At 41.6% G+C, this 11,244-nt stretch overlaps 1 protein-coding gene across 1 annotated transcript in view; it reads left to right on the forward strand.

Annotated features, from left to right (window-relative positions):
- Positions 1–11,244, forward strand: part of GRID2 (glutamate ionotropic receptor delta type subunit 2) — a 659,493-nt gene that overhangs the window by 644,692 nt on the left and 3,557 nt on the right. Inside the window, exon 15 of the mRNA XM_057366575.1 lies at positions 9,904–10,144. Coding sequence (XP_057222558.1) covers positions 9,904–10,144 — 241 coding nt within the window. The remainder of the gene's footprint in view (positions 1–9,903; positions 10,145–11,244) is intronic.

The raw sequence follows: 11,244 nt of genomic DNA on the forward strand, positions 1-11,244 counted from the left end.
GGGACCTGATTAGGCAAATTTTGTGAGACAGGAATACAGCCAAGCTCTTGAAAAACGGCAGCATTACTGGGGAGATGCCTTTATTAACAGAATAAACACTCAGTCCTCCTGCAGGTTGTTATCCAGATTGGATGGCACTTGGTTCTTATCAAGACACTTCTCCATAACATGGAAATCTCAGGTAGTGCGATCCTTCAAGCAAACACCATGCTGCTTAAAGCCTGATTCCTATCATGCAAAGTAGCCTGCAGCCCCTCAGGACACACACAGCAGCTGCAGGTGGGCAATAAACCATCAGTTATTAACTTTCCTAAACAYCAGTAGCCAGCAGGGTTTCTGTACCAAGCTTTTTCACCTCTCTGCCTTGCTGGGAGCCCTGGGGAGCGCGGAAAGGGACTTTGACTTCCAGGAACTTCTCCCATTGGCAGAAAACCTGCATAGGCAGAGGTGGCAGCCTGGCATGCTGGTGCCTTCCTGAAAGTAATCACTCAGTCTGGTGAAGAAGAGAACTTCCTGCCTTATCTCCCCATACACAAGAGCAGCAGGGCTGCAAAAAGCAGCAGCAACATAGCCCATGGGTTCGTGCTGCACGCAGATTGAACAGATCGTGACACTCAGGCAGCTTCTTCAGACAGCTTCACAAAGTTGTRCTACTTTATCTTTTGTAATCTTCTTTTAGGAGAGGTTAAAACCTTCCTTTGGKGGATGTTAAAAGGTCTGGATGCTCATCGGGGTAGAGACATTTATGATCTCAGGTCTTTGAGGATGTCTTCCCCGATGCAGGTTGGAAGGGAAAGCAGGCAGAGCAAGCCCAAAAACAGCCAAGGTGCCCTAAGCAGTATTTCCAGGGTGTCCATCTCAGGCAGATCTGTTTGCAATGTGGGCCAGGCTTGTGTCAAAAGTGTGGTTTGGCAGGAGTAGAATTCCTCAAACCTCAAGGTGCAGAATAAGAAATACTGGGGTTTTTTAAGTGTAGTCCAATCCACTCTTCAGTGCCTCTGGTAAATTTGGCAGGGACTCTTACAATTTCTAGGCAGAATTGTGGCTTTTCCTTAGGCTTCTCCAGATAGCCCCTATACTGCTGTTTGTGTTTGAAGAGTGTTCATTGGTATGATTTGAGAAAGGCTTTCAAGAAAAAATGTGTTTCTGGATGTCTCTAGAAATGGTTCCTCTATTAAATGCTTTGGCTTGGGAGAACAAATCCGAGTAATGAATTAAATTTTGAAGCAATAATATATMCCATGCAATCATCTTAAACATTTTTACTTTCATTGTCCAAAGGATTGTCTGAAGAGAGCTCTCCTCAATATAATGTAAATGTATTAGGCTGGTTATTTCAGTGTTCATGTAGAAAAGCAGAGGTTTCAAACGTCAGTGTGTTTAAAACCCTGTATGGGGATGAATCTGGGAAGCTTTCACTACTGTAACCAAGTACCAAGAAGATAAAAGCGTTAGAGATATTTTTAAATGTCAGATTTCAGACACAAAGCGTATTACTGTGATTTGATCTTCAGACTCTGTATTTAACTGTCTAGACTCTCCTATTCTATCAACAACTCTCTTCACCTTAGAAATAGCTATAAGCTATTGATTTGYAGTCTCTATAATCCAAATTATGATATCTAAGTCAAGGCATGTGAGTCCTTCATTTAAGCACTATCAAAAAGGCAATTTTGAAGGTTTTGTTTTTAATTTTTTAACAGCTTAAAGAAAAGCACTGTGCAAGCAGTTAAAAACATGAGAGAATCATCAGYCTAATATTTCTGTTATTTTGGCTTAGGTAAATAGCAGATAAAATGTCAAATATGCAAGGGCAACCTAGATCTCTTACTTTAAAAAGAGCTGTTCTAGACTGTCAGTTCAAAGGACACCGTGTAGCTAATGTGTCCTCTGTTTTTCGAAATATAGATGTAGGTAGTTTGTATAAGAATGAGGCTTTGCACCACCCCAAGCATGACTCAAAGCAAACATGATCATTTCCAGGTTCTTACACTGAAATGAAAGATCTTTTGTTGCACCCAATAACCAAAATATCACAGTGTGCTTAAGGACGGCGCTGACATTTTCATGGACCTCCCAAGGTGTTGCCTTTCTGACTGCAGATAAGCTCYGGGTCTCYGTGGGACTCATTGTCTTTTCCYTTCCAGMTGTCCTGCATCTCTTCGGCTTGCWTTCATTCTGCCTCTTGTCAACTTGYTGGAGACCAATTTTGATATTAGCAAATATCATATTGTCATAGCTGCAATAAGTGCTTGACTTTTAAAGGTAGCATAAACATATACAATATACAAAAATTGAAGTTCACTAGTCACTACAACTCTTAAGTTTAATCACGTTAAAAAWTTTATTTTTAATGTAATTGCTTCTTAGCTGAAGACAAGGCTCATGTGTTTATACAGTGCTAGGCAAGGTTCAGTGAACTAGTTTGTTTATCCTTCTCGCAGCACATCAACAGAGGCCCTAAACAGATTAGTTCAAGTTATTCCTTACGATGTAATTAAAAAATAATTCCTTAAAAGATCAATATTTTAGTATTTCATTAGATTTCAAACTTTTGGTGTTTGATTTATTGCTTTATATCCAAAGAGTCTGGGAATGCACTTTGAAATAGTATTGAGCCTAATAACTGTTTGCATCTCACTCTTGGGAAAAAAAAACAACCAATAACAAAGTCAAACGTAAGTGCTTTGTTCAGTTGTTTTCTTTCTCGTGCTAAGCAGGAGAGCAGTTATTTACATGGCTTGTTAAGCACAGGGCTTCTCAGCCAGGGGTCAGCTGACAAGCGACACTGGAGGAAATGTTCAGTGAGGTGAAATTTGAGAGGGAGGACATTTAAGAATGTGCAGTGGCTGACAGGGCACTTTCCAAGCTTTTCATTTTTGGCCAGTCTAGATATCCTGTACTGACTCAGGACAATGCCACTTTTGTCACAGCCTGTCCATAAGGGTTGGGGCTCCCAGGCGTGCTCTGTGTTGGGTTGTGCTGTCTGAAAGCTAATGATGAAACTCCTGCTGACTTTGGACATTGGGGTTTCCTGATTTTGTGTGCAACCATCAGTTACTTCAGTTCTGAGAGGAGCTCCTGATTTACTTACATACTCCTGTCCTTGAGTTGTATGTGTGTAACCATAAAGTCTGCTTATGAAGCCACGATATCCCTTCTGATATGTCACACAAGTATTATTACAGGGGACAGGGTGAAGGAGTGTAAGTTCAGGAAGRAGTCCTGTCTCCATTCTGTGGCAGCCTGTGCATCACAGCTGCTCTGTGGATCTTGGAGGTGATGTTAGGGCAGTAAKCAAGGCTCCTTTCCCAGTGCATGCCGAGTACAGGTAGTTCAGAGCTGTCCCAGCGGTGGGGAGCGCATCAAAGTCTGCTCAGTTCTTCTGCAGACTCCACGAGCTGTCCCTGATCCTGCTTTCTCCTTTATGGTAATGAAGACAAGAGGAAAATTAGGTCCAGGGTGTTCATGTGGCCATGAAGTACTGAATTTTTTATAAAGCTTAGTAACTGTCATTTTTCAAGTTATTTTCTAACAGAGGGCTGCAATGTGGGTAGCACACGGGAAGCAACATACCTTGAAAGTACATTTCTTTGTTTTAATAAGGCTGGCGGTGTACCGTGACTCGCCATAATGAATTAATTTGGTGTTTACCATAACAGCACTGAGCTTAATGAACTCGTGATATTTATGCAACTGTCTGTAGATGTTCTCTTCTCATTTGGGATTTATAAATAGGCACTAATACTTCTATTGCTGCTTTCTCCTAAGCAGGGAAGTTCTTCACAGTGAAAGGCCATTAAAGCTCACATCTATTTTTCTATATAAAAAGTAAGCAGAAGATCTTTAATAACTTGATTTTTATCTTTATGTAGGTTCCTGAATTGTTGCTATGTACTCAGCAAAGCTGTTCAGCTTGAACAAAACTATTGTAGAGCCGTCCTTATCAAATTCCACCAGTCATATAATAAATAGAGTTAATACCTCATTTCTTATTACTGCAGATGCCATTTCATTTAAGGTTAGCCTTCTGCATTTGAAAGAGAGCCTCCATGTAAGTTCAAYAGATTTAAGTAGAAAGCAGTTCTCTAAACTGAACAGTGATACTAATTTATGGGATGCGAACAGCGAATGCTGCATCTTTAGAAAGTAATGGTTCCTTGCTGAACAAAACAGGTCAGCTGCTTTCTCTCTTTTAGTATTGTTTGATATGTAAATCCTTAATGCTGAGCAGCAGCTCTGGTTCACTACTGCTTCTTCTGTCATCTCTAGAAGGCGAGATGCTTATCCTTGTTTCTGTGCACTGMCTTCCTCCTGACAGCAGCGTGTGCMGAGCCCTGCTGAARGGCAGATCTGAAGRCGGCCACCTGCCTGTCCTCACGGGCCTCCAGTTAGCGGGGCTTAGATCTGCTTGGAGTGCCTGCCATAAAACAGGCTTTGCAGCTGGACCCCAGGGCACTCTTTTGCTGGGTTAAGTGGTGGGAATGGGTAGACAGGGAGCACTGCTTCGTCTAATCCGGCAGCATTTGGCTGGCGCACAAAATTTCCTCTCATGGCGCCCATGATTGGCAGCTCATTAAAAAGCTGGCTTAAAAAAACATCCACACATAAAAACAGAAAATAGTCTCTTCAAAACCAAAAACTCTCACAGATCTCAAGATCTGTAGTCGAAAGAAGGGCTGGTGTAACAATGATCTCCACTTCCAGCTGCTTTGTTCATCTTGCAAGTTCTCCAAACATCACCTCYGTCCACTCAGGAGCAAGCACTGGCACTGCTCCCCTCTTGCTTTCACCTTGGGACAATGACTTCTGCCATACACCTTCCCACACATCCTTTTTATGTCTTTTTGCAATCTTATAAATATAACTTATAATATAATTTATATAATAAAAATTATAAATACAATTTATAGCATCAAAGTCAAGGCTTTGAGCATCAGTGTGTGTCTCCCATGAGGYCTCAAGGATGAGGGCAAAATGTGAAAATTCACCAGGTCTCAGTAAGACAGTGAGGTCCCACTGGTGGGAGAGGAGATGAAAATGAACCCCAAGAGTCCCCTATTTGCCTGTCTCTGTTCTTATATCCCGCTTCCTACCCATGTCTGTCCCACAAGGCAGCRAGCCAGGCTGGGCAGCAGCCATCCCTCTCTGGCACCACAGCCCCGAGCCAGCCTTCCAGGTGGCACCAGTGAATGCTGCTTTGCTGCTGAGACAGCACCCTGCTCTGCCAAAACCTCAAGCTTGCTCRGGGAGATGCAACAGGAGCTGGCATCACTTCAGTTATTGCAAGGAAGAAGAAAGATTTAGGCTCTTGCTTCATCGAAACAAAAAAAAACAAACATAAACTCTCCATGTGGGTCCCTACCTGTCTACTCTGATAATTGAAGGATGCTTACAAATTAGCTTTGATATCTTGCTTGAAGAGGAGACCCAAATTCTGCAAAGACTTTGTACCAGATTTTTGTTAGAAAAGCTTCGGTGAGAAGATTTTGCCTGAGGAATTTGATTTTTGGTATGCCACTGCAGAAGCTGGTGGAGGACTTGTCACTGCCTGATCCCATCTGCAAGCACTGAGTGCTCCCAAAGGTGACCCATGTGAGCCACCCAGGAGCCCTGTTGGAACCAGCACAAGGGCTGGGACCTTGGCTCAGGCTTCCAGGGCAGAGCCCACCAAGGTATACAAGTATAGCATTTTAATTTTTATTATTTCCTTTTTCTCCCCCTTTCAGCAGTGGGAATTCATTACACAGCTCTGCAAATCTGCTCTCTGYAACAGTCTGATCTGCTGACAAGAGCCAGCACCTCATCACCTGTTCTTCCTTATCAGTGCCAATGGGGAAGTTATCCCCCTGGACAGCATGTTCCTGGTGCAGGAAGCTGATATTCAGTCACCTTTGACATCCCAGAACATGCACTGGCATTTCCAATATCACTGTAAATGACCTGCCATATCTCGTGCTCACTGCTGATAGCTGAGAATAAAATTAGATCAAAAAGGTGTGGTCACAGAGGTCTCAGTTTTGGAGCATTTGTGACACCTTKCTATCATACTAAGTTGGGAGTTTTTACTTGTGGGTATTTTGGAAGTGTAATTAGATTTCACTGCCAGCAACGAAGTATGTAGTTACCAAGTGGAATCCAGCCCTATTCCCATTGATTCATTAGGATTTGTTCACATCCCTGTTAGATTTGGAAACCACAGGCAGCTTTGTTTTCTGCGTTTACATCCATGAGACATCATTTGGCACTGTGAATTCAAAATCAAATCAGTCAAATCACACAGACATTTTGGTTTTGTGCAGCTCAATAAATTTATGCCATTGCCTTGAAAAATGTAACTCTCACAGTTTGCTTGCTAAAGTAAAAATATATTAGGACCTGCACTTACTTTATCCATAAGCAAGTTTTAAAGGTCATGGTTTTTTTTGACAAATCGGATTATTTCAATATATGGGCTTATTTTGTAGGCTTTTTAAGACTTTGGTATTTCAAAACATCAGGAACTTATGCACCCTGCTTATTACTTTCCACCTCTCTTTCCACTGGCTTATGTCTTGCAGTACTATTCTATACTAATAAATAGGTTCAAAGGATCCACTGCCTTTGAGGAAAAAGTTCAGTTGTAACAATCTGGGACTTAGAAGGAGAGGCACTTGCTGGAATTATAGCATTAGAACATCGTTATCGTTCGGAGCATTTAGGTAATGCRTTATTACTTCAGTCATTTATTAAATTTGAAAATCAAATAACAAACTGATTGTAGTGTCTGCCACCCAACAGGTACATCTGATTAACATATCGGGGAATCCACCGGGAGCTGCGGCAAATTCCCGTATTTTTATGGAAAGAGTGCCATCGTGTGGGAAGCTCCTGCAGCATTCAGGGATAGCCCTGCCCGTGTGTGGCGTGCATGCTTGCAAGGAACCTCCCTTCATCCTGTGTTTTTCCTGAATTTCCATAAAAGTACAATTTTCGGTTCTGAAAATGAGCTTAAAAAATAGAGAGTTTCATAACTAGGAACAGGTTAGAAGTGTTAAATCTCCTTAGTKTCTTAACTGTTATTTTGGTTCTACAAGCTGGTGAATTCTGAAACAAAGTGTTTCTGAATCCTAACAGAAGCAGGATCTCCTTCCTTCTCTGCATGACATTATTATAGTTAGATATTAGTGCTCTTATTATTTCTCTCAATGTAAATGTTATCCCTCAACATCTGTTTGCAGCTGCAGTTTGGCAAGGCTTTTTTATAAGCTTTCCACTTCTTGAGCTTTCCCGTGTAATGATACCATTACTATCCCTAATTTCTACTCCTTTTTTTTTAATGTTTTCCTTTAAATAATTGAACTTACATGTTATATCCATAAAGAAAATTGCCAATAATTACCAGGAGTACAATTAGGAATAAATCTCMGTTAAGGAACAAGCCAAAGCTCAGTGTCTTTATGCAAATGCCTTTTGTTAAAAAGATGTCTCGTGTAATCAGGAATTATACTGACAAGTGAAGAATCATTTAATTAATGAGAATAGAGCAATCATTTGGATGGTTCATTCTATTCCTGACTGAATAAAAGAGAGAAAATAGCCCTGCTCAGGGATTAGAGCCACTGCTGGTAGAAATAAACCCCATGGATGTTTGTTCTGTTACTGTCTTGGGTAGATAGTACTGTAATTCCTAAATATAAAAACACATATGTTTGGATTAGGAATTGAACATTGAGTATTACTCCACGAGAACTTACACAAAAGGGCTCCGTTTATGCTGACTCTCTTCTCCTGCTGACCTATCAGAATGGAAAATTTGGGCCAAAATACTTGCCTAAATCCTAGTACAGGATTCTAGGGCAGTGATTACCAGGTGAGTTTTTTCCATAACAATTGTATACTATGATCAAGAGTAGTTATGGACTCTGTTTGCAGTTGCAGAGGAATAATCTAGTTTCCAGTCCAGCCCTTTGCTCAGTTAGGTCAGTTAGCTCTGGGTCTTTCCCAGTGGGTCTTTGAATATCACCGGGGTGGTGGTGCCATAAATTCTCTGTTTGACCTCTCCCATTCTCCTCTTATCTAGTTGGAAATTCTTATCTTCCAGTTTGTCCCAGTAGCATCTGCTCCTGTCACTGGGTTTAACCTGATCACTACACACTCCCAATAGGCAGCTGCAGGCAGCTGGTCCCCATCCCTCCAAAGCTTCCCTGAACATGGGTGGCCCATAACAGCTGCTCTGTCTGTTCCAACAAAAGAGAGAATCCTCCCATCCTTGAGATATCCCTGCTCCATCAGGAAACTTCAGGATGAGGCTTCCGTAAGTTGTCTCTGGATTTGGGAGAAGTCAAAATACAGTACAGGCAAATCTGACCTTGGAATATCCTTCTCCAGGGCTGGACCTTCAGAGATGCACTGTCAGCAGGCACTGCACAGACTGTCCCACTTTTTGTAAAGATGTGTCAACAAGGTGACGCTGGCACCACTGAGGATGTGTATGTGCCACCTGTGATCTGTTCCTTTAGGGCACCATTCCCTTTGGGACAGCACAGGGGTGAACAAGCTGTTCCCCTCTGGACAGGTCACGATCCCAGGCATACTACTAGATGGGAAGTGGGAGCTCACTCCAGACCTGTGGTGGGATTTCACTCCCATTCCTGGCCATTCCACAGCATGAATACGTGGTCATTTGGATGTGCCATGGCAAATTAGGTGCCTCCACAGACTCGACTGCCTGTGAAGCAGCATCAGAGACTGAGTAACCCCTGCACAGAGCAGATGCCCTGTGCTTCCAGGGTGCATTCAAGCTCCCTTCCAAGGCTGATGTAGACCACTGCACTGAGCTGTTGTGGTGGCACTGAGACAGCAGCACAGCTTTCCTTCCTCCTCTGCTGCAGTACAGTCTCTCTGGTAGCAGCATCCCAGGCCTCTGCTGATTTGTGTGCACTTGGATTTTTTTGCCTGCTGTGTCAAATGATTGCAGTAGTAATTGTTTGCCTTTCATTGCTGGAATGAAAAACAAATTTATTACATGAAGGAAAACATTTCTCTTGTTTTATTCTTTTTAGGTGTAATCATCGAATTTTTTATTTTGGATAACCAGAGGCACTCAGCTGTTACTCTTGTCATTTCTGAATGCTTTTTAAAAAAAACACTCTCCTCAGAAATAAATGTAATATGAAAATATTCTTCCAAACAAAATTCTCATTTCTCAAACTTCTCGTCCCACAGGAAGTCTAGTTAAATATGTTGTCCTTGCAAGCTGCCCAGTAAATCTTCRGCCACAGACTGGGTATGTAGGTTCAAGTACAAGTGAATTCCACCRCAAGGAACCATCCTGTGGAATTACTTACTAGCAGGTTGCATTCTGACATTAAGCAAGACTAGTTTAGGTCATCACTGACTGCAATAAGATGGCTTTGCTCTCTCTCCAAAGCACCAAATGTAGGTAACCTGGTAAAGATTAGTTTACAACAATGTCATGTGTAACTTGTGGTACATCTGAAATGTATATTCCTTCTGGGKTTTTTTTTAACTGAAAAGTTTCTTCTCCAGGGATTAAAATGCAAAATATTGCCAAACATCTAATTCACTATGGAAGTCATTTGACACAGACTATAGTGAAAGCCAGTTGAGAAAATACAGTGTACTAAGTGAAACATTTTCATTAAGGTTATTAAAAGAAGGAAAGAGAGACTTGTGTGTGCTTTCCTGTATCTGGAGTGAAGCACAGATGTCCGTATGCTCAGTCTAACAGGCGACCCCATACTCAGGCTCTCTTTTCTGGCTGAATCAGTCTGTCTAGGTTCATCTGCTGCTTGGCTTTCCAAGACACATGGGAAGGCTGCAGGCAGCCAGATTTACATCCTCACGCTCTCAGGTGCCGCTGCCCTGCTGTAACCCCTGTCTCTGTGCTTTCTCCCCAAGGATTTTGGAGCTGCAGCAGAATGGTGACATGGACGTACTGAAGCATAAGTGGTGGCCGAAGAATGGTCAGTGTGATCTTTACTCATCTGTGGATACCAAACAGAAAGGAGGTGCCCTGGACATAAAAAGTTTTGCAGGTGTTTTCTGCATCCTCGCTGCAGGGATTGTCCTATCCTGTTTCATTGCAATGTTGGAAACGTGGTGGAATAAAAGGAAAGGCTCCCGGGTTCCATCAAAAGAGGTATTAGACCCTCCGTTTCTCCTGGGGAATTTTCATGCACCCTAAAGATTGCTGCCTTGACTTTATAGCACTAGAGAGGGTGGGGAATCAAATTCAGAGATTCTTCATTAGCTTCCTAATTTTTTGATGTTCCTCAAAATCTTTTTAGCTGTTCTTTCTRGAAAAGCTTGAATGAAAATAAATGTATATTGATGATGTATAAATATGCAACTATTCTGAGTAAAACACAACTGTTACTTGTAGAATAGTACATTATTAATACATCAATWTGTAATTCATTATTCCCATTGGTGACAGCTAATTCTCACCAGGTTTCTTGGTTTCTTCTTGAAAAAAATACATCCCCTAAGCTCAGTGGCTGAGTCTTTCAAAATATATTTGCAAAGTTTACCCCTTTCATGAGCAGTTAGCTTCTTAAGTAAGCTTGTCCCATTTACAGAAACATTAAGCTCTTGAGGCTTCTATGAACTTCAGTTCTTGTTATTTCATCTGAAGTCCAGGCAAGCAAGACTGCATTAGRTTTTTCAGGTTCAGGCCAGACTTATTTCTGAAACCTGCTAAAGGCTTGTTTCAGAAAATCTTGGATAGAGGCCACAGAGAAATATATTATTTTACACCTGAGGTGAGTTTGCTTCTACACCTGCAAGTGTAATGCCTTTTTTCCTGTGGTAATCCACCTATCCCTCTGCCAGCCATCTGAGCCTTATGCAACTTTACACCAAATTTCTTACGTTCATAATGAAGTTTTTACCTCTACAAAATGCTAAAAAGAAATTAGGGACTAAATGATTTATTAAAATAACCTTGGAAGCAACACCCAAAGCTTAACCTAAATATGAGCTTTAATGTAGCACTGTCAAATATAGCTCTTCTGTCTGTGTAGCTTAGGCACATCTGTGTAGCTTGTGGGGTATTGCTGTTAATTTCTGTGCAGTGGTCTTGCCTTCTCTGCAGWTTCTCCATTGTGTTTATTCCTGCTAATCTAATGCTGTCTAATCAGGCAGGATTAATTACACCACCTAATTAGACAACATTGGCACTGATGTTAAAATACATTTAATCTTTTCTTGCCTGTTTTAATTCCCAAGCTTTTTTTTTTT

Source organism: Malurus melanocephalus, unplaced genomic scaffold (assembly GCF_030028575.1).
Source record: "Malurus melanocephalus ecotype Western Australia unplaced genomic scaffold, MMel_1.1 scaffold_68, whole genome shotgun sequence".
NCBI lineage: Eukaryota > Metazoa > Chordata > Aves > Passeriformes > Maluridae > Malurus > Malurus melanocephalus.